This window comes from Platichthys flesus, chromosome 10 (genome assembly GCF_949316205.1).
Source record: "Platichthys flesus chromosome 10, fPlaFle2.1, whole genome shotgun sequence".
NCBI classification, from domain to species: Eukaryota; Metazoa; Chordata; class Actinopteri; order Pleuronectiformes; family Pleuronectidae; genus Platichthys; species Platichthys flesus.
This window is the reverse complement of record NC_084954.1, coordinates 15,439,934-15,462,555: the sequence shown is the minus strand read 5'-3', so window position 1 is coordinate 15,462,555 and position 22,622 is coordinate 15,439,934. Positions and strand designations below refer to the sequence as shown.

At 43.6% G+C, this 22,622-nt stretch overlaps 3 protein-coding genes across 3 annotated transcripts; 1 reads left to right on the top strand and 2 right to left on the bottom strand.

The window, feature by feature from the left end:
• Positions 1-4,030: 4,030 nt before the first annotated feature.
• LOC133962064 (uncharacterized) lies at positions 4,031-11,669 on the top strand. Its single transcript, XM_062397503.1, has 6 exons — positions 4,031-4,168; positions 4,698-5,925; positions 6,082-6,221; positions 6,490-6,694; positions 6,872-7,012; positions 11,443-11,669. Exons 1-6 carry the CDS (start codon positions 4,031-4,033, stop codon positions 11,667-11,669), a joined length of 2,079 nt encoding a protein of 692 aa, XP_062253487.1.
• A 2,573-nt stretch (positions 11,670-14,242) lies between these two features.
• Positions 14,243-17,556, bottom strand: LOC133961911 (C-type lectin domain family 4 member M-like). Its single transcript, XM_062397313.1, has 6 exons — positions 17,396-17,556; positions 17,065-17,181; positions 16,341-16,592; positions 16,091-16,254; positions 15,785-15,921; positions 14,243-15,632 (listed from the first exon to the last, which is right to left on the bottom strand). The coding sequence occupies exons 1-6, from the start codon at positions 17,508-17,510 to the stop codon at positions 15,482-15,484; spliced, it is 936 nt and encodes a 311-aa protein (XP_062253297.1). The 5' UTR covers positions 17,511-17,556; the 3' UTR covers positions 14,243-15,481.
• A 924-nt stretch (positions 17,557-18,480) lies between these two features.
• Positions 18,481-22,480, bottom strand: LOC133961912 (CD209 antigen-like protein E). The gene is made up of 6 exons (XM_062397314.1): positions 22,314-22,480; positions 21,902-22,015; positions 19,897-20,157; positions 19,599-19,762; positions 18,811-18,950; positions 18,481-18,727 (listed from the first exon to the last, which is right to left on the bottom strand). Exons 1-6 carry the CDS (start codon positions 22,369-22,371, stop codon positions 18,577-18,579), a joined length of 888 nt encoding a protein of 295 aa, XP_062253298.1. The 5' UTR covers positions 22,372-22,480; the 3' UTR covers positions 18,481-18,576.
• Positions 22,481-22,622: the final 142 nt, after the last annotated feature.

Genomic DNA, 22,622 nt, shown 5'->3' with positions numbered 1-22,622 from the left:
TCACACTTCTCAGCCTCCCTGGTAAAGTCTACTCCAAGGTGCTGGAAAGGAGGGTTCAGCCGATCGTCGAACCTCAGATTGAAGAGGAACAATGCGGTTTTCGCCCCGGACGTGGAACTACGGACCAGCTCTTCACTCTCGCAAGGATCCTGGAGGGGGCCTGGGAGTATGCCCATCCGGTCCACTTGTGTTTTGTGGATCTGGAGAAGGCGTATGACCGGGTCCCCCGGGAGAAACTGTGGGAGGTGCTGCGGGAGTATGGGGTAAGGGGGTCTCTCCTCAGGGCCATCCAATCTCTGTACTCCCAAAGCGAGAGCTGTGTTCGGGTCCTCGGCAGCCAGTCAGTTTCGTTCTCAGTGGGTGCTGGTCTCCGCCAGGGCTGCGCCTTGTCACCAATCCTGTTTGTGATATACATGGACAGGATATCGAGGCGTAGTCGTGGTGGGAAGGGGTTGCAGTTCGGTGGTCTGAGGATCTCGTCACTGCTTTTTGCGGATGATGTGGTCCTCATTGGATCATTGGCTTGTGACCTTCAGCACTCACTGGATCGGCTGGCGGCCGAGTGTGAAGCGGCTGGGATGAGGATCAGCACCGCTAAATCTGAGGCCGTGACTCTTAGCAGGAAACTGATGGATTGCTTACTCCGGGTAGGAAATGAGTCCTTAGCCCAAGTGAAGGAGTTCAAGCACCTCGGGGTCTTGTTCGCGAGTGAGGGTACTATGGAGCGTGAGATTGGCCGGAGAATCGGAGCAGCGGGGTCGGTATTGCGTTCGCTTTACCGCACCGTTGTAATGAAAAGAGAGCTGAGCCGCAAGGCAAAGTCATCCGTGAGGAACTCGGATTAGAGCCGCTGCTCCTTTACTTAGAAAGGAGTCAGCTGAGGTGGTTCGGGCATCTGGTAAGGATGCCCACTGGACGCCTCCCTTGGGAGGTTTTCCAGGCACGTCCAGTGGGGAGGAGACCTCGGGAAAGACCCAGGACTAGGTGGAGAGATTATATCTCAACACTGGCCTGGGAACGCCTCGGGATCCCCCCGTCAGAGCTGGTCAATGTGGCCCGGGAAAGGGAAGTCTGGGGCCCCCTGCTTGAGCTGCTCCCCCCGCGACCCGACCCCGGATAAGCGGATGACGATGAGTGAGTGAGATGAGTGAGATTTACACTTACAGTTTAGTGCAGTGTAATGATTTCCCGTGATAATTAAATGCCAGTGTGACTATAAATGACAATTTAAAACCATACAAACTGTCATGTTTTACTGTATATAATAGAGGAGGTTTTCTTAAAAAGAATATGATCTGCCACACATTACATTACATTACATTACATTTCATTTAGCTGACACTTTTATCCAAAGCGACTTAAAATAAGTGCATTCAAACCCGAGGGTACATACCAAGGACGACAAGAATCAAGAAAATACAATTTCTTCAAATAAAGCAAAACTACAAAGTGCTATAAGTAAGTGCCATTTAAGTGCTACTAAAGTGTTAGTTTCAAAAAGTTGTTAGTTTTTTTTTTTTTGTTTTTTTTTTATTCAAGGTAAAGTCGGAAGAGGTATGTTTTTAGTTTTCGGCGGAAGATGTGTAGACTTTCTGATGTCCGGATGTCAATGGGGAGCTCATTCCACCATTTAGGAGCCAGGACGGAAAACAGTTGTGTTTTTGATGAGTGTTTAGCTCGCAGTGAGGGAGCAACGAGGTGATTGGCCGAAGCAGAGCGGAGTGAACGGGGTGGGGTGTAACATTTATACCATGTCCTGGATGTAGACTGGACCGGATCCGTTCACAGCATGGTAAGCAAGTACTAGTGTTTTGAACCGGATGCGAGCAGCCACTGGTAACCAGTGAAGGGAGCGGAGGAGAGGAGTAGTGTGAGTGAATTTAGGTTGGTTAAAAACCAGTCGAGCTGCTGCATTCTGGATGAGCTGCAAAGGTCGGATGGCAGTAGCAGGTAGACCTGCCAGGAGCGAGTTACAGTAATCTAGACGTGAGATGACCAAAGCCTGGACCAGAACCTGCACCGCCTTCTGAGTGAGAAGGGGGCGTATTCTCCTGATGTTGTACAGCATGAATCTACAGGACCGTGTTGTTGCAGTAATGTTGGCAGTAAAGCCTGAAACATGCTTCTGCGACTGCGTCTGCCGCAGAGTCTTGCCGTGTCACGAGTCTTGCGCTACGGTCTGCGTCTTTTCACGCCGCTGTGGCGCAAGACTCGTTTTCATTCATGCTTCCCCAACCGTTGCGCGTCTTACAAAGCAATTCCGCGCCAGAACACTAGGCGGAGTAATGCTTTTTGTCGAAGACGACCTTAGAGACGCCTTCTTTCTTCTTCGTCGATTGTTTATTTACATAGCCACTGCGGCTCCTCGTAGCCTTTTTCTGGCGGACAAATCCACCAGTCAGTGACAGGTTATACAAGTGATCATACTATCGGATATCTTCTGCCAAGTGCTCCTCTATTTGGTCCATATTCGTTCTTCTAAATCTTCCGTGATTTCTGCCGGTATTATGGGGCATGAAACCAGAAACGCAGCTCCAGAAGGGATGTAGAGCAGACCAATCACAGCCTTGCGGGCTGAGTGAGCTTGCGGAGCTTTGCCGTAAATTTTAGAAAAGGGGGTCGACACCCGTCAGCACGTAAGGAGGGATACAGAAGCACGTAAGGGACCCGGAAGGGCTCTTGCGCTTACGGGCCCGTTAAAACGCAGAAGCATGTTTCAGGCTTAAGGGAGAGTTGGCTGTCGAGTGTTACGCCCAGGTTCCTAGCCGTCTGAGTGGGGGTTAACACAGAGTTGTCAAAGTTAATAGTCAGGTCGTGGATGGGAGAGTCTTTCCCTGGAAGGAAAAGAAGTTCAGTTTTGTCAGTCATGGCTGCTTTTTAACAGCGGTCCCGCGATAGGGAATTAGGTATCTGTTTCCTCTTCTGAGCCTATGGAGGTCACGTGGAAAAGGATCCAAAAATTCATACCCGGCAGATGAACGAATCGTTCACCTCACGACCGTGTCTTCGGATCAGTGATTCGTTCATCTGCCGGATACGAGTCTTTGGATCATTTTCCATGTGACCTGCAGCAGGAGGAACCCCTGACTGCAGCTCGCAGATCGAGGAGGAGCTTAATTTTCCCTAAATGTGGGCTGGTCTAAACGTTTAAGCAAAAAAGCGGGAGATTGTATTTCCGTCTGAGTCCATAATACTGCGCGCTTTTCTGCCTAGAGGTAAGTTGCCGCTCTCTGTTCGTGTACATTGTAAACTAATGTATGGATAGACCAACAAGTTGATAATTAAAATATTCATGCAAGTAACATGCATAGGCCTAATGTTTATGTCATGAGGTCGTGTGAATAATAGCATTTAGGCAGAGTTTTTCCAGCTTTTTTAACCCTTTTGTGCATGGCTTCCACATATGACGACAATTAAATAAACTCCAATATTTTGGGCTTATCATGGTAATATTCTCTAAAACCACATTGGTGAAATATATTTCGTGAAACATTGAAACCTGATTTAAATTTTGCTTTTCCCCTCCAGATTTGCCTACATTGTATCGCCATCCTACCACAGCTCGCACACACACACTGCACAACCACATTGCACCACATTGCACCACATAACACACACATTACAAAACCAACAGTTATTTTAAGAACTACTGTCTGTCTGTCTGTCTGTCTGTCTGCCTGTCTGTCTGTCTGACTGTCTGTCTGTCAGTCACTGTCAGTGTCCTGATTTTCTCTGGTCAGGTAGGTTCACTGCAATGCTTAAAAAAAAATCATATTTCATATCCAGGTTTATAAAAACAGTAACTAATGCGCTATATTTGTGTGTGTTTCTACCCTATAGTATGTCTGAGAGAAATAAAGAAGGTAATCAATAAATCATTCACTGGAATTAGAGTATGATAAGGCATAATAACAGGATTCCAATATCAACATCTAATGCATGGCCTTATTCTTTGTATAGTGCATTACATTTTGAAATTGGAATTCTGCATTGACAATGGTCAAAATAAATGTAATGAAATACATTCCATATGTGCGTGACAGGTGTCCCACTGCGGTCCCCCCCGCTACATGGAGCCCCACATCCTGGGCTGGAGGCCTCTCATGCTCAAGCTCAGGCTCATTTGAAGTATCCTCTTCCTGAGGCCACCCCCGATGACGTCAATGTGGTAAAAAAGATAACAATTTCAGTGTCAATTTCAGATGGTAAAAGTTATGTTTTAGCAGGGGTTTAAGTGATGCTGTGCCTTTTAATGTTTATTCTTTTCCCCTCTGATATATAGAGACACATTACTATACTTATGGATTGTGATACACCAAAAATTAATAAGATCACCAACAGTGAACTGTTCCACTGTCCCTTCTGTAAATACGTGGGTGCAAAATTTAAGGTCGACTACCATGTAAAAGGCCATTCGTCAGTGAAACACAAAGGTGCTTATCTAAAATATTACACAAATGAATTACTTTGTATTTTTTCACAAGTATGAATCTTACTCCCTCAATTCCTCTCTTACAGAGTTCACAATAATCAAGTGTGGATTAAGTTGTCGGACGGCAACACATTTTCATTGTTGCTATTGTGCAGCAACACTTAGAAATCGATCGCAATTGGTAAGGCACCTACAAATACACCAGGAGGAGGTGCAAGCTGCAGCCCCTGTACAGCACTTTGTGGCCCCCGCTCAACTCCCTCAGCTCCCCGTGGCCCTCGCTCAGCTCCCTGTGGCCCTCCCTCAGCTCCCCGTGGCCGTCCCTCAGCTCCCCGTGGCCCTCGCTAAGGTCGCTAAGGTCCCTCAGCTCCCCGTGGCCCTCCCTCAGCTCCCTGTGGCCCTCGCTAAGGTCCCTCAGCTCCCTGTGGCCCTCGCTCAGCTCCCATTGGCTCCTGCAGAATGTTCCACTGCCACTAAAGCATCAAGTGAGCAAAATAAATTCTGTTGTCCTCATTGCAAGTTGATTTTAAACAAAAAAAACTTCAAAACACACAGCAGGAGAAAACACACCAACCTCCTTGAGACAATAACGAAGGACAGATTTTTGGCCTGTCAGTGTATCGATGGCACACATGGTGTGTTTGCAGTTGAAAAATCTTTTTGTGGTCCTGCAACACCCATACATGTAATCAAGAATATGTGGGGGCCAGCACAGAAGATCATCTGTGAGGTCGACCAGTGTCGTTTGAATGCTGACTTTGCTCAAAGGAGCGGGATGTTGCCTTTCGAGTGTCACCACATCCAATCATTATTGTATTGCCCACGCACTGACGGTCAAACCGTGACACTTCCAGGTGAGGCCTTGGAAAGAATGGTGGAAAACAAGTGGTTTGGTGAGGAGCGTAAGGCCGGCCTCTTGCGTTTCCAAAAAAATGCTGATGCTGAGGGTGTGCCTCTGTCTGTGCACTTGACTGTAGGTGGTCCACCATCTAAATTTCATATATCTGTTTATGAAAAAAAGGTAACATACCACAGCAGGTTGGGAAGAGTTATTGTGGCATATGATGCAAAGCAAAACACCTGGCATTGTCCCTGCTCTAAAGCGAGACAATCCTGTATCCATAAAGCTGTTGCTAAATGGCATCTGTTTGTAACAAAGAGGGAGCTTTTTAGGAAGGTGAAGAGCACAGAGGAAGAGACACTTAATCTTACCGAGATCAGCACAGTCCAATACGACAGCGACTCTGAGGACAATTATCCACCAGATGACAGAAAAATCGCAAGGACGCTTAAATACCTCCTCAACAACAAAAAGCTCCCGGCAAATATACCCCAGGCTCTCATAGAGCAGTCGAGAGAGGGGAGAAGAGACGACAGCTTTCCTAAGCACCTTATCCCCAGAGAAACAAAGTGTGTAGAATGTGAATACACACTCTGTGAACATCTGATAACAGCGAAAGGCAAGATCCTGACAAGCACAGGTGTAGTTGAAGGTTGGTACCATCACAGGTCTTTCTATTGTGTTCTTATCAGTTAATGGGTGACATAATTTATATGTAGCCTACATGAGAAAAAGAAAAAAATGTTTCTACTAATCTCAAATGACATAAAAGCAATAATCATGATCTTTGGTTGGACTGTGTTTTTAGGAATATCAACATACAGGAAATCATGCCTGAACTGTGGCATGATTTACAGATACCAGGAGTGGGAGGAGGGTATCCACAACTTTGATGACCACATCATCCTGTCTCTGCACTTGTGCCTGATGGTCAGGAATGCACTACAGGTTCTCTCTCTCTCTCTCTCTCACAGACACACACACACGAAAAAATGTGAGGAGAATAATAATGTCAACGGGACTTAGATGTGCTTTGCTACCGCAAGCACACTAATGATAAGATATCATTGCTTGTTCCTCTTTTATTAAAATGTATTCATTACAGATAATTTCTGTAAAATAAATGACGATTGAAGATGCAACTCTTACAAAATATATTACTTTTATTTTGAAATGTTATAACATACGAATACTCCTGTTTCTCATAATTTTCCAGACCCATACAGCTATCAGCAAAGTGATAGCAATTATAGAGACAACGGAAAAGGTGTCCTTTCCAAACAAAGAAAGAGTATTGCAGGCATACCTCCACTTTGAGGCCCTGACCGACCATGAATACACGTACAGTTGTGTGTCATGTGGAAACAACCCAGCAGTTGTTGTTATTGACCTCCACAGAAAAGGGGTTTTCAATATGCCAGGTGAGTTATGCTATTATTTCACATATGTTAGCTTCATTGTTTGTATAGCACCTTATCTGTCTCTGTATTGTGTAACATCATATTACCCATGCCCTTGTATAACCATGCATCAAAATGTCGTGTTCGGAGTGTTTTTTTAGTGATTGTGCTATGAATAACAAACTATTGTTTTAACAGTGAGTGACATCCCAAGTCCACCTGATGGCTATGATGGAAATGTTGACATGGACCATTTCTGGAACACTGTGGCCACAGAAATGCTCAGTCGGGGATTAATTCCATGTAAGTCTCGTCAAAAGACAGAACAGCTAAAGAACAGTTGGAGAGAGAGTAAAGTATATTAAAATGTGTTTAATGTTGTGATTATGACGGAAGAAACCTGTGTGAAGTTGGCCCCCCGTCTCATTCAAAATATTAAAATGACACTGCTGTTCGTTTGTGCTAGGTTTGTGCTGGTTTGTGCCGTACAAATTATCGTTTGTGCTGGTAAGGATTTTGAGTAATTCAAAATTGCATTTTCTGGCATGTGACGTCACCAAGCCCCCCGTTCACGCCTAAATCTCATCAAAATAGTCCCAATCGTTAGTCCTACGTTTGTGCTGGTTTGTGCCGTCAAAAGAAATTGTTTTGCTATTATGGTTTCTTAGTTGTTCCCCTGTTTGATTTTTCACACATGACGTCACTCAGCCCCCCGTCCTCCTTCAAATCGTGTCAAAATGGTCTCTATCGTTAGTGCTACGTTTGTGCTGGTTTGTGCTGTTAAAATAATTTTTTTTGATACTCTACTTTTTAAGTAATTAATAAAACTTTATTTTCCCTTCTTGTTATGTAAAACTTGTTATGCAACCAGCACCCCTAGAACGTTCAAATCGCGTCAAAATGGTCTCTATCGTTAGTGCTACGTTTGTGCTGGTTTGTGCAGTCAAAAGAAATGTTTGTACCACTATAGTTTAAAATATATTCCCGTTTGAATTCTCTCATGTGAGAGAACAAGTTATTATTAAAACTTGATTTTGCTATGTTGTTTTGTTATGTAACAGCCCCCTGTCAACGTCAAAATGTCATACAAATAGTCTCATTTGTTTGTCCTACGTCTGTGATTTTTTTCTGCTGTCAAAATTAATATTTGTACCAATTAGTAAATGTTTATACACACACCGGTAGTACAGATGCTGTCTGAAAAGCACAATATTGACAGCATTGCAAACTGGCTAATTGAGTGGCATAGAGCAGGGGCACCAATTCCAAAAGAGGCTGTGTCAGATTTCTCACTGGCATTATTAGGGGCTCTTGTCAAGGCCTTCACACCTCAGCCCGACCTAAGGGCTTTCATAAATACCTGCTTTGGTGTACTACTGGGTCACGCAGACTCACATCAGTTACCTCCCTGCTTCATACGAGTAGATGTTGCCCATTGCATCAAACTCATCACTCGATGGGAATGTCTACGAAAAAAGGGACGCAGAGTGAAGGACTTTTATGTGAGGGCATTTGCACAGCTTTTGCAATGCCACTCAATTGAAGATGCAAGACACCTCATCCAGTCAATTGCAGTTGTGGCCCTTAGCGAGTCAGAGGGAAATGATGAACATGGCAGACCAGTCAACTCCGAAATCTGTAAAACAGGTCTCAAAAAAAGAATTGCAGAGGGCTACAACCCTGACATATGCCTGGATGATGATATGGACCAAAGCGGAGTGACTGAAACATCCAGCCATTCAGTGACTGAATGCAACACGGATGCAAGATCCTGGGTTTCCGAAATCTGTGTTGAGGGCAGAATACTTGCATCACATGGGGGTGACCGGGATAATCTGCATTTCCTTCTTGAGCTGCTTCCTCACTTAATCAGGATGTGCTCATACCTGCCAATATGGACTGGTGTGATGGTCAAATATTTTGCAGGCAACACGGCCACCGGCAGTTCTGCTCATGTATTCTGTGACAGTGAAAATTTCAGAATATACATACAAAGTCACCAGGAAAACAGTGAAATTTTCAAGTTAGTCACAAGCATTGTGACAAAGGGAATCAACAATCATGCCTACAGACAGAGGGCAGAAATCCTCCTGAACATTTTTGACCACAAAGTACTGCATTCAGGAGCAAAGCAGGTTAATTCTGTGTGTAACATTGCCCATATCATCACAAGGTTGATGAACCATGCTCCTAGTCTGGTGACAGAGACCCAGTGCTCAAATTCAGACTGCAGGAGGGGTTTGCCTGTCAGGAGGCCAGTTCCCCTAGTACCTGTTGATGGGGGCATTATAGAAAGAGAGGGCAATCAAGTTCTCCAGGCAGCACTTGTGGAGGGAGTCGAACTGCAACCCTCAATATGCCTAAGACCTCTAAACACAGAAGCAGCTAAGCCATCAATGGAAGTGGACCCCTCCATGCCAGCGCCCCTTTGCATTGGTATGGTTGACCATGGTTACTCCACAGGTGCAGCACTGTGGGTCGAAATTGCTGCAGAGTGCACCTACAGACTCCAAGACTTTCCCATGGACATCACCATTGGAAATGAGCAGTTCCTCCTTAGGGGCGTTGTTCATTTTACTCCAGGGCATGACTGGCAAGCTATGGGACACTATGTGGCATTCTGCAGGAGGACGTTCTTGGCATGGGAGCGGTATGATGACCTGACCAAGGGGGTTTCCACAGTACAGGAAACACATAGCGTGCAACCTCATGTTTTGTTCTACACAAAAGAGCAGTAAAAACATTCCATTCATGTTCTGCTTCATGTTCAGCAAGAGATGCTATTTTTATAAAATCTGATTTGTTGCTATTTTTGCACTTTGTTTGTTGATTAATAAATGGCACACGCAGTTGCGTTGCCAACCTGAGAAATTGCCTCTTTACTCCTCTTATCACATTTCCGAATACCTTTAATCCTTTGGGTTCATACAAATGAGATGGGTGACTTAAATTTGTATTTGGTAAAGCCTTGATTGGAATAGACCTATTAAGAATTGATGCGTCGATGTCATGAGGTTGTATTTTAATTGTTCAAACACTGTCTCACAAGGTCTTACCTATTTTGAGATTTCAAAGTGGACTGTGGGCTGGTGAGGTAAAACGTGGGCATAACAAAGCTTTAACATTAACTTAAAAACTATAGTTGTTAAGAATTGAAGGTGATGTGCAGAACTTAAATGCACAACTCAGAACTCAGTAGTTGAATAAAGAACAAACTTTTACTGGCAGGATACGGTACACAGGTAAGCAAACATAATCCAAATAGGGCACACAGGTTCAGTCCGAGGTCAGAAACACGAGTAAACAATGAACATACGTAGCACGGAGAAATACAATGAACACAACCTGAAATGACGAGAACGCAACGAGTAACAAGAATACAAGACAGCACAAACCTGGCACAAACAATAGAGACCATTTTGCTGCGATTTGAAGGTTGACGGTGGGCTGTGTTGCATAACAAGAGGGCAAAATTAAGTTGTATTAATTACTTAAAAAGTAATGTATCAAAAGCATTTCTTTTAACAGCACAAAACATAGAGACAATTTTGACGCGATTTGAAGATGGAGGGGGGGCTGAGTGACGTCACGTGAGAAAAATCAAACTGGAATACCTTTTAAACTCTAGTTGCACAAATATTTCCTTTGACTGCACAAACCAGCACAAACGTAGCACTAACGATAGAGACCATTTTGACGCGATTTGAAGGAGGACGGGGGGCTGAGTGACGTCAACTGTGAGAAAAACCAAACGGGAAAAACTAAGAAACCATAATAGCAAAACACTTTCTTTTGACGGCACAAACCAGCACAAACGTAGCACTAACGATTGGGACTATTTTGATGAGATTTGGGCGTGAACGGGGGGCTGGGTGACGTCACATGCCAGAAAATGCAATTTTGAATTACTCAAAATCCTTACCAGCACAAACGATAATTTTTACGGCACAAACCAGCACAAACCTAGCACAAACGAACAGCAGTGTCATTTTATTATTTTGAATGAGACGGGGGGCCAACTTCACACAGGTGTTAGAAGAAATCCAAAAGACGTTAAGGTCGAGAGTTTCTGCAGCGCACTTGCTACCATCGTAGATGAAATAATCTGGCACTGAAGTGGTAAAATGACCAGGCCTTTATGGAGGGGATGATGAGATGAGATAGGTGTGTCTCGTCTGCAGCAGCAGGAACCAGCCATGCCCCCTGCCACACACAACCTGCACAGGGAGAAGAAGAAGGGAAGGAGGAGAAACAACAAAACCACACAACAGCAAAACACAATCCTCACAGTACCCCCCTCAAGGGACGCCACCTGGCAGTCAACCCGGTCTGTCCGGAAACCAGGCATGAAAGTCATGAAGGACAGTAGGGTCCAAGATAAAGGAATGGGAAATTCATTGGCGTTCCTCCGGCCCTTATCCCTCCCAATCTACCAGATATTTGAAGCCACGGCCTTGCAGACGAACATCCAACACTCTGTTTACCGTGTACGTAGGGTGGTCATCAATGTCAAGGGTGGGTGGCGGAGGCTCGGCAGGAGGACTTAGGGGACTGGTGGACACTGGTTTGAGGATAGAGACGTGGAACGTAGGGTCAATCTTGAGTGACAGGGGAAGTTTAAGTGATTAATGATCCGCTCTATCACGAATGGACCAATAAACCTAGGGGTCAGTTTCCGTGATTCGGTCTGGAGAGGAAGAAACCCGGGATGGACCCCTCCATGCCAGCGCCCCTTTGCATTGGTATGGTTGACCATGGTTACTCCACAGGTGCAGCACTGTGGGTCGAAATTGCTGCAGAGTGCACCTACAGACTCCAAGACTTTCCCATGGACATCACCATTGGAAATGAGCAGTTCCTCCTTAGGGGCGTTGTTCATTTTACTCCAGGGCATGACTGGCAAGCTATGGGACACTATGTGGCATTCTGCAGGAGGATTCGGTCTGGAGAGGAAGAAACCCGGGATGACAGCCAAACCTTCTGTCCCAGCTGGTAGTACGGAGCCGGGGTACGGTAGCATTTTTCAGCTTTCACATAGAGTCTATTCTCCAGAAGTCTCTTTAAAAGTATATTAAGGTGCGGAATATGCTCCTGGAGGTTGCGGGAGAAAATCAAAATATCATCAAGATAAATTCAGCATGTCCCCTAACACATCATTAATCAGGGTTTGGAACACAGCAGGGACATTCGTGAGGCCAAAAGGCATGACCAAATACTCAAAATGTCCAAGGGGAGTGTTAAATCCCACCAAATGGTACACGTTGCGGAGATCCAATTTTGCAAAAATAGTTGCTTCGTGCAGGGGGCCGAACGCAGAGTCGATGAGAGGGAGGGGGTACTTGTTCTTCACTGTAATGTCAATCAGACCCCTGAAGTCTATACATGGGCGAAGCGACTTGTCTTTCTTCTATAAAAAAAAACCCTGCCCCCAGTGGCGAAGACGAGGGACAAATGAGTTCTGTGGCTAAAGAGTCCGTGACATATGACTCCATGGCCTCTCGTTCAGGTTTAGATAAATTGTACAGTTTGCTCGAAGGATAAGGGACGTTCGGTAGCAGAACAATCCCACAGTCGTAGGGTCTGTGGGGTGGAAGAGATAGAGCCCGGTCTTTACTGAACACGTCCTTGAGGTGATGATATGCTGATGGAATGGAGCTGACTTCCACTGGCTTGGGAGGAGAAGGTGAGGTAGATAAAGAGGACGGGATGGCGGAGTGCAAACAATGGGAGTGACAAAATAAGCTCCAATTAAGGATGGAAACAGTGGACCCGTCTATATGAGGGTTATGAAGTTTTAGCCATGGCAACCCTAAAACTACTGGGGAAGCTGGAGAAAGAATAAAAAAAAGGAAATAGCTTCATGATGATTACCAGATAACATCAAACTAACGGGCACAGTGTGGTGGGTGACCTGAGCTAGCAGCCATCTAAAGCAAATACCCTCTTAGGGTGAGGAAGGAGCTGATAGGGAATGTGCACCTGAGTAGCCAAACTTGAGTCAATAAAGTTATCATTCGCCCCCGAATCCACCAGGATGTAGAGGATGGGAGGTCTGGTCCAACGAAACAGTACCTTTAATCATCAGCCGAGGAGGAGACGAACAGAGAAAGGACTGGCTCACCAACGCTCCTCCAGTGGATGGTGAGCCCCCGCTCGCCCCCCCTTTTGGCAGAGATGGGCAGTGCATCCGTAGATGTCCATCATGCCCGCAGTAGACACAGAGTCCTTGGAGACAACGACGTTGACGCGCCCGCTGAGTAAGTCTCGTCCTCCCCAGCTGCATGGGTTCCTCGGAGCCGGGAGGGGAAGTTGCCGTCCGAGGAGGAATAACGTCGGGGCATGACGGTAGTCATGGAGAGGGCGTAAGCCCCCGATGAAGAGGGCTCAGTGTCTGAATCCCGGGAAGGGTGTGACTGACCTGACCGGATCTCTCCCTGCGCCGCTCATATAAACGAGAGTGCTCGCTCGTCCCACCCGCATTCGATTGGCAGAATGCGGAAAGTCGACGGAGTGCTTGGCTACGGAATTCTTTCCCTGACTAAGCTGCAGGAGCCGGCTACTAGCCTCCTTGCTGCGCAAAGGATGATCGAAAACTTTCAAAAATTCCTCAGAAAATGAGGAAAACGAAAAACCGGTGAGGTGCTATGAGACAAGGCTACAGCCCAAGCCGCGGCTTTCTCCGAAAGGAGACTCATGATGAATGCTACCCGCAAACTCGTCTGTAGAATATGTGAAAGGCTGCTGATCGAAAACAAGGCTACACTGAAAAATAAATTCTCTACCGGATCCTGACTTACCAGTAAACCTGGCAGACGTGGGGATGAAGGGTTCCCGAGGCTGGATGGGAAGAACGCCCGATGAAGCAGCTGGAGGAGGTGGTGGAGTTGGATCCGGGGAGCTGGAGCTAAGACGGAGCTGTCAGTGCGGTGATGTCAGTAGACAGCTGCTCCATCCTGCCGCCGATCCACACCACGTTAGCGGTAAGGTGAGCTAGGTTTGGACCCCAAAGCAGACACAGACGGGTTGATTGCAGATGAAATAACAGTTAATTGTAGGAGAGGTAGGTGCAGGCTGGAGCGGCAGGGTGCTGGCTGGCTGGGAGATCCTGGACGAGGCCAAGATGAGGCGCCGAGCGGAGAGACACAAGGAGATTCTGTGTAGAGGGAAATACACAGGTTAGAAGGAATCCAAAAGACGTTAAGGTCGAGAGTTTCTGCAGCGCACTTGCTACCATCGTAGACGGAATAATCTGGCACTAAAGTGGTGAAACGACCAGGCCTTTATAGAGGGGATGATGAGATGAGATTGGGCGCAGGTGTGTCTCGTCGGCAGCAGCAGGAGCCAGCCACGCCCCCTGCCACACACAACCTGCAAAGGGAGAAGAAGAAGGGAAGGAGGAGAAACAACAAAACCAGACAACAGCAAAACACAATCCTCACAACCCCTTCTGGTTTAAAACTAGATAATGAAGGAAACCCCTTTTGCAAAGATGGTTTGTGAAAGACGGCTGAATTGTTAATCGGTGCTCACAGTGGTGAATAAAATGTATTAGTTGGTGATCCTGAGATGTTCTCACTTGAATATATGAGTTTATTACAACACAGATCTGTTGACAGAGAAGATTCTTGGTCCAATGTTTCTGCCAACAAGCAAATGAGAAAACTTCTGTCTCAAGGTTCATCTCATCCCAATGCCAGAGACAGGATGGTAACTCCCAGCACAAAACAATAAACCACCCTAATCTAATGCACTCAAATTCCTTTAAGTTTCTCATGCACAATATTAAAGATATCAAAAAATCACCCCGACACAATAGGAACACCCATTTATCGTGTGTCCAATAAAATCTGATTTGAGCATATCAGCAGCACATTGGTATCACTGTTTGGTAAAAATACAATTTAACAGAATTAACCATGCAGAAAATATGAACATTCATTTTTACATTTTATATCTTATTTTTTAAATTCAAATTCTATTTATTCGGCTTTATTTTTATCGTGACACTCTTTATATCATATAGATGTCAAATATCAAGTCTCTTTTACATTTCTTTGTCATAAGGGAGTCAATGGTTGTTTGTCTCTGTATGTGGTACACTGGTGACCTATACATTGCAGTACAGACGGGCAAAAATGTAGACACTTAGAAATGATGATACAAATCAACTACCAGTGGTGAAGACAAAACGTTACAAAACACTCACGTTCAGTAACAGTTCCAACTCATCATCATCAGTCCGAGAAAATAAATCCTGTCCATCACTGAATGGTCACAAGTGTGTGTTTTAAGTGTGTTAGTATGATTGGAGATTATTACTGATACGGAGCTAAAATGCTGCTGTGGATTGAAATTAAAACAAAAACATGTTAGTTTGGATCTAGCCTATGTGGTTTTCATCATGTCTGTGGCATTTCAAGATTAATTTAACAACTTACTGTTAGATAACTCTCCACATGCCGCCTGCAAGAACTATATTTAATAATATCAAACATCATATGACATGTGGGAGGATATTGTCCTGATAAACATTTAAACTTGTGCCCAGATCTGTATAGTGGTAACACACGTGTACATAGACAATGTTAAGATCTTATTTCTTACAGTAAAATAAGTAACTTATATTTTATAGTTCATTTCTTATCTCAGGTGTGTATTTCAAAACCGTTCTTGCTTTTTTGTATTCTCAACAAAATATTTATGTGACGATAAAAGGAAAAAATTTGGAAAATGTGTGAAGGTCTTTAAGGTGCAGTTAGTTGTTCTTTCAAACAATTACACTTAAATTGAACCTTGAAAAAAGTAACATTAAATCATGTCATGTGGTTCCATTTCACAAATCCATTTTAGGTGGTAATTGCATGGAGCATCGTTCCAGGCCTTAAAGGGGTTGTCCTTGGGATACGTAGCTCCACAATCCTCATCGTTATTATTGTTGGGCTCGCCGTCGTTCCAGTATCTGAAACAAATGACGGGTTATTGAGCCGTAATATCTGCTCAGTTTGTATTCAAACACATTATTAATCATTTATTCATTTTAATTTGTAGAGATATGTAAATGTGCTCTCACAACCATTTCTAACACTGAAAATGACAATATTCAACTCTTACGACTCAGTCAGAATTCTTCCATCCGGCCATTTCCAAATGTTTTCCTCCTCCACATCAGTCAGTCCGATCCAGAAGCCATTCTGATATATTGATCTTGAGGGATCATTATGACTTTTTATCCGTTTAGTTATAGACACCTGAAAACACCGGTGATACATATACATACGCACACATTAATTGATTTTGTCAAAACCCATACAACACAGTACTGTTTTAATGGCCAAAAAAAGATAACATAGAGTGGAGAAAAAATTATTATTGCAAACATGGAAATGCAGGATCGTCCGACTAAATATTGAATCTTACGGTTTTTTCTGGGGTGTCTATCACTGCCAAGTCGCCTCCCAACTTCTGGCAGAACTGTCTGGCGTCATTCCACGATCTTTGTTTAAGGCTTACAGAGAAAGGAAAGTAGTAACATCTAAGGTGCAGGAACATCCATCCGGGGTTACAGTGTCTGCAACTTATGCCTGGAAATGACAACATGGTGTGTTATGTAAGTTGCAAATCATCAGGGATTTGATAAACTGATAAATAAATACAGAAAAGCTCTCACTGAGTAGTGGTATGAGGGATTTCAACTCTGAGATTTCATCTTCAATTCTGTGAATCTGATTCTCATAGTCTTTGGATCTTCTGGTCTGATGTTCAAGCTCCCACTGGAGTCGCTGCTGCTCACCCAGTTCTCTGTCCAGCTGCTTCTTGGCATCAATCCGTTTGAGGATCGCAGCATTGTAGCCAGCCTGCAGTTTGGCCACCTCACTTTGGATGTCTTTTATTGTTTGCTGCCCACCAGTGAGTTGGTTGTCTGGAGGTGGTGAGGACATATCGTTTCAGAGGTTTTAGTTGAAAAGAATTTTAATCATCTTCTTACCACTTATACTGGCTTGCTGTGCAGTATAAATGAAAAAGGTGATCAGGCATTTTTTTCTAAACAGATTGAATCATCAAACTTCATTCTCATTTCTTCATGCTCGATGTCTGTATTTGAAGTTCAAGCTTCAAACAAGTCATTAGTAACCAGAATTTATTCAGGCCAACAACTGTAAGAAGAAACTGAACAACATCAGCATTCAGCAGCATATAAGTAATATATTAAGTTTCCTCTGAGCTGTGGTTTGTTCTGTCTCAACTCCTGAGGAAAATATCTGGCTGCAAAATACTTCATGTTCACCAGCTGCAGTCACTGTCTGACTACATCTAGTGAACAGGGAGTATTTTGGTGTGTTGGTGCTGTTTCCTGCTGCAGATTGAAACAAAGTCGATGAGAGGTGACTTACAATAGACTCCCAGGCCAATGTTAATGGCCAGAAGAATGACAGCCATCACTGCCAGGATCACTGTGAGCAGCCTGTAAGGATTCTGACTGGATTCATGCCTCTGCATGGACATGGACACTACACAGAGGAGTGGTGGATCAAGATCAGACATATGCAGACAGATGACAAAGGTGAAGGACTTTATCACATACAGACAAAATAAGGACACATAAAGAATGACATAGAAATGAGTGCAGTACAGGGTTTCCAGCCCTATTTTGCCTCTATGGCACTAATATCACAGGTTCTTGTTTATGCACCCAGATGTTAGTTCACTTTTCATTTACTCTACCTTGCTGTTTGTCTTGGCTTGAGTAGAGAGGGTTCTCATCTGTGTCGGAGTCCTCTTCACAAATCAGTTTGTCAAATGTGGCAACACAAGAGCTTGAATTTCCTTCGTCCGCCATTTTGACGAAGAGAAGAGAAGAGATGAAACAGTCTTTTTTTTCTGGAGAGTTTATTTGTCAGGACATTGCCCTGTGCGTGTGTGTGTGTGTGTCTGTGTGTGTGTGTGTTTGTGTGTGTGTGTGTGTGTCGAGTGCGCAACTTTACAAACAGAAAATGAAGTTCATTTGTTAAATATTTACAGGGAGTGCAGACCATTTGAGAAGCTGTGTCTACCTGATCTGAGTTTTTGAGACATTAATCTTAATCCTCTTTTTAGCAGAGTCACATATGAATCATTTCACTCACCATTAGTCAACAGAAATAACTCATCAGCTGCTTTATTCTTCATAGTTTCACCTGGTTTCTCAGTTCTGGGTATGGACTTCCAGGGAAGCAACAAGTTAATGAAATGTTACCGTGAGCCAGTGTGTACAGGACTTTCTATGGTTGTGAGGACCACTTCTGGTTTAAAACTATATGGTGAAGAAAAACCCTTTTGCACAGATGGTTGGTGAAAAACAGCAGAAATCTTTATCAGTGCTCACAGTTTTTGAATAAAATGATTTACTTGGTGAGCATCACATGTTCTCACTTGAATATATGAGTTAATACAACACAGATCTGTCGACATTGAAGATTCTTGGTCCAATGTTTCTGCCAACAAGCAAATGAGAAACCTTCTGTCTCAAGGTTCATCTCATCCCAATGCCAGAGACAGGATGGTAACTCCCAGAACAAAACATAAACCACCCTAATCTAATGCACTCAAATTCCTTTACGTTTCTTATTAGAATTAGGTTTAGCTTAGGGTTACTGTAAGGGTCCCACTGTAAGACCCTACGGTCGGGCATAGTTAGTTGTGATTGTAAAAAGGAGTAGAACTATAGAAAAATGTGTGTGTGTGTGTGTGTGTGTGTGTGTGTGTGTGTGTGTGTGTGTGTGTGTGTGTGTTCTGTATACTGTATACCAGCAGTGCACACAACATGGATCTTCTGTATCAAGCTGCAGTTTATTTATTGTTATAAGTCTACAAACACGCAAACTATTTATTCTGTTATCGTGATTTCCCCTTGAGGGACATGGTGGTTACTTTGGCTCCATCTCACAAATCCAGTCAAGCAGGTGGACTTTACAGTTTCCATTAAGCCATGTCTTCCTGGTCTCCGAAGATTGAAAAGAAGCACCACAGTTTCCTCTCTGATCTCCACTGTAGCTGGGTTGTCCATCTCTCCAGAACCTGGGCAAACCAAAAGTCACTGAACCAGTGTATTTGATCGTCATGACGTTGGAAATTCAAACCTCAGTCTGCGACGTGCTTACATCGTCTCCACCTCAGTCACATTGTTGACCCACACCCAGGTCCCGTTGGCCACTACATCATTGAGGCCCATCCAGAAGCTGTTCTTCCACCAAGGATAGTGGTACGTGGGCTGCTGTGGGAGGTTTTCATTCAAAAGAATCTGAACGAACACAAGAAGCTATGTTTCACCCCTGTCTGTTTGTCTGTCAGCAAGATTACACAAACATTTTTGGACGGACAAACACTCGGAAGGATGCAGTATGTGTCGGGAGAGATTCTTTTTTAACATTGGGTTTTCAACATCTCTCTGTAAATGTAAGGGCCAGATTGATATAGTAATACATTGTTAAGAAGATAGTCTATGCAGCTTCAATCTCAGAGAAGTACTTATAATGTAAAACCAATTTTTCAGGAGCTTCGAAGCCTCTGCAAGGCCACACAGGTGTTTTCTCATTAGACCCTAGGACACTGAGTTTTGATCATTGAGTGTTACTAAAGAGGGACCACGTGTCTCAACTTCCTCCCACCATCCATAAATGAACAGCCAGCCAGCAGGGGGCCAACAAGATGTTTTGGCTTCGCTTTTGGGGAGCTGTCATGTTATCCATCTTTATTTACAGTGGTTCTCCCATTTGGACGGGAGGACTTATTGACCTCTCATCATTCTCATTGGTTCTTAGCGGTTTGTTTGGAGAGTGATGCAAGTCCTTTAAAATGTGTGTGTGTGTGTGTGTGTGTGTGTGTGTGTGTATGTGCAGAGGTTTTAAACGCTATTTATTTTACATTTCCTTTTCTGTATTTGCCCCACCTGCTCCTCCAAGTTATTGATCACAACAAGATCGCTCCCTCGTCCCATACAGTCTGCTCTGCTTTCAAGCCAGTTCCTCCTGCCAATGGACTCGCGTTTGGAAAAATAATAGCAGGAAGATTTAAGAAATACCCATCTTTGTGGGCACCTGCCACAGGTTTCCTCTGTTGCAACAAGAGATTCAAAACAATGGAAAATGTGTTATTGGTAATTTGTTGATATTATCAAAAAATCGAATTAGTGATGTAAAATGCATTAACTGGATGTCTTTTCCAGGACAGAGAACGGTCTGCCTTACCTAGAGCAGTTTTGTTGGTCTCTAGATTTGCCTTCTGTATCCTTTGAGTCTCAATATTTCTCTGATGGACATCCATGACAATCTTCTGCTGCTTCACTTGCAGCATCAGATGAATTTGGTTGGCACGCTCTCTAACTAAAGCTGCCTGGCTCTCCAATTTGGCTCTGATCATTTCACTGTGGTTGCTCCTGAGATAGTTTAGCTCAATGGTAAAGGGCAGAGGAGCAGAGTGGGGAGGCTGGAGATCTTTGGCTTTGGCACCTGAGGTGTGGGATAACAAAAGAAGAACTGTGACAAAAACTAGTGTGAGGTCAAAGTATGTTATTTTTTGTGAGTGTCCAAGACATTCAGCCGCAGGTTAGATGATGTGACTATAAAGTTGATCACAATCCAAGGCCAAATTTGTCTGGTACAAAGTATACTTTTGAGCTACTTTAAAGTTTCAGTGTGCAGGATCTAGTGCAGGGCCGGGCAAACTTTTTGACTCGCGGGCCACAATGGGTTCTAAAATTTGAGGGATCTGGCCAGGACCAGATGGATGGAGTGTTTTTATGAACTAATATAAATGACATGGAAATATCATTACATGGAAGTATTTGGCCTTTAACAAGTAGCAAAGCTTTTATTTGCAATTTAACAAAAATTCACCTTCGGAGAAAGGCTTGCTAGCCTTTGCTATTTCGAATGCCACCAAAAAACTTGCCTTGGTAGTTGACTAATGAATCTCAGTTTGTCAGTGAAAAAAATGTTGCGGGGCTGTAAATGAGCCGCCAACCTCTGAGCTGTAGCCGCCCGTTCTTGAGTTCACTGCTTGCTAGCGTAGTTAGCATGCTTAGTAGCAAAGTGACGGCTGAAGTTGTTCTCCTTGAAAACTGCAACAGTTTCTCGGCATATCAGGCATACAGCCTTCGATTGGACATCATTGAAAAAGTATATTGTTGTCCACTCCGTGTTAAACACTCAGCACTCATTGTCCACTTTTCGTTTCCTCGATCCGCTCATTTTACATAAGGGCTCACAGGTCAAAGCAAAAAAGTGAAGGGAGATCATGTGCCCTTTCGAGCCCTATGCGCCACACTCCTGGTCAAATTTGATTTAGCTGACACTTTTATCCAAAGTGCATTCAACCACGAACAACAAGAAGCAAGAAAGTACAATTTCTTCAAAAATAAAGCAAAACTATAAAGTGATATAAGTAAGTGCCATTTAAGTGCTACTAAATTGTTAGTTTTTGTTTTTTTTATATTTGGACAATTTCGACGGGCCGGATTAAAAAGCCCAACGAGCCGTAAACGGCCTGCAGGCAGTACTTTGCCCATGTCTGATCTAGTGGCATCTAATGGTGAAGTTGCATATTGCAGCTGAATACCCCTAACCTCGCTCTCTCCTTCCAAACGCAAATGAGAACCTGGGGTAACCTTCAGTTGTCATAAAAACTCAAAAGATGTTTAGTTTGTCCAGTCTGGGCTTATGTATAAAACATGGCGGCCTCCGTAGAGAGGACCCACTCCGGATGTAAATATTAAGTATATAAATATGAATTCTAGTGTAAAGAAAACAACAATTCATAAAATTTAGATGGTTGCACACTTGTGATATCGTCACTAGGATTATTTTATACTCAATTTCTGCCAATAGATCCATTTTACCTCAATCTTACATACTGAACCTTTAAGTTTTTACATTGTATTTGTTATGGCCAACACCATGATGAGCAAGGTTATGAGGTACAAGAATAAATGACAGAAGTAAAAATAAAAAAAGATAATAAAAATAAATGTGAGATACATTACAAATATATGTATGAATAAATTGTTGTAGAAATAGATAATAAATATATAATTTGATGGTTAGACAAATACCTCTACACCACATTAAACTACGGTCCTCAAGAAAAGAAACTGCGGATTTAATTTATGTCCATGATAAGTAATATAGTCTTACACACATTCATACACTATTCCTCAGATACAATCAGCAGTTCCTTGTGAAATCTCATACTTACAATAGATCCCAATGAAAATGGCAGCAATCAGCAGAAGAGCATTCAGCAGACCCAGACTCAGCGCGACCAGTCGGAACCGTGGGGACACAGATCCACCTCCATTTGTGAACGCACCTTGGAAAATGATGCTCTGAATTTAAACCTTTAAAAATATCTGTCTTCAGAAGTAACCCTCATTGTGCTTTATCACAGGGCCATTTTACCTTCTGAAAGGTTACAGGAGAATATTTTAAATAACGACCATTTATAGTTTTTAAGATAGTAATAGAACAAATATTGCATCTAAAATAGAGGTCACTGAATGAGCTGAGGTTAGACTTCAGGCTCAGTTCCGGAGAGTAAACAACGCTGAGGTTGAAAATAATTCAGATATAGAGTGGGTCAGAAGATTTGAACTTAAAGTGAGATGTACCTAGTCCAGATCCTTGACGGTGAGATCGCCAAACTCCATCTGTGCTGTCATGTGACATTTCCTCTTCTGGTTCTGACCACGACTGAGAGTTCTCCAGTTTACTGCTGAAAGTAGTGACGATCGATCTGTTTGTCTCCTGCTTGTACCAGTGATAATGCGTGTGTATGTGTCCGTATGTGTGTGTGTCTGTGTGTGTGTGTGTTTGTTTGAACCCTGGTCAGAATGCCTTTGTGTAACTGGATTACATTTGGTAAAATATCAGTCTTGCCACAGGCCCTTACCAGTACGTGCAAATATTGCACCACATGT

Coding starts and splice junctions, on each gene's coding strand:
- LOC133962064 (XM_062397503.1), top strand. CDS start 4,031: ATGTGCGTGACAGGTGTCCCACTGCGGTCCCCCCCGCTACATGGAGCC. Junction 4,169..4,697: donor CCCCCGATGACGTCAATGTG/GTAAAAAAGATA, acceptor CAACTCCCTCAG/CTCCCCGTGGCCCTCGCTCA. Junction 5,926..6,081: donor AAGCACAGGTGTAGTTGAAG/GTTGGTACCATC, acceptor CTGTGTTTTTAG/GAATATCAACATACAGGAAA.
- LOC133961911 (XM_062397313.1), bottom strand. CDS start 17,510: ATGGCGGACGAAGGAAATTCAAGCTCTTGTGTTGCCACATTTGACAAA. Junction 16,255..16,340: donor ATCCCTCATACCACTACTCA/GTGAGAGCTTTT, acceptor TGTCATTTCCAG/GCATAAGTTGCAGACACTGT. Junction 15,922..16,090: donor TAGACACCCCAGAAAAAACC/GTAAGATTCAAT, acceptor CGGTGTTTTCAG/GTGTCTATAACTAAACGGAT.
- LOC133961912 (XM_062397314.1), bottom strand. CDS start 22,371: ATGTCACATGACAGCACAGATGGAGTTTGGCGATCTCACCGTCAAGGA. Junction 19,763..19,896: donor GACCAACAAAACTGCTCTAG/GTAAGGCAGACC, acceptor TTGTTGCAACAG/AGGAAACCTGTGGCAGGTGC. Junction 18,951..19,598: donor TCAATAACTTGGAGGAGCAG/GTGGGGCAAATA, acceptor GTGTTCGTTCAG/ATTCTTTTGAATGAAAACCT.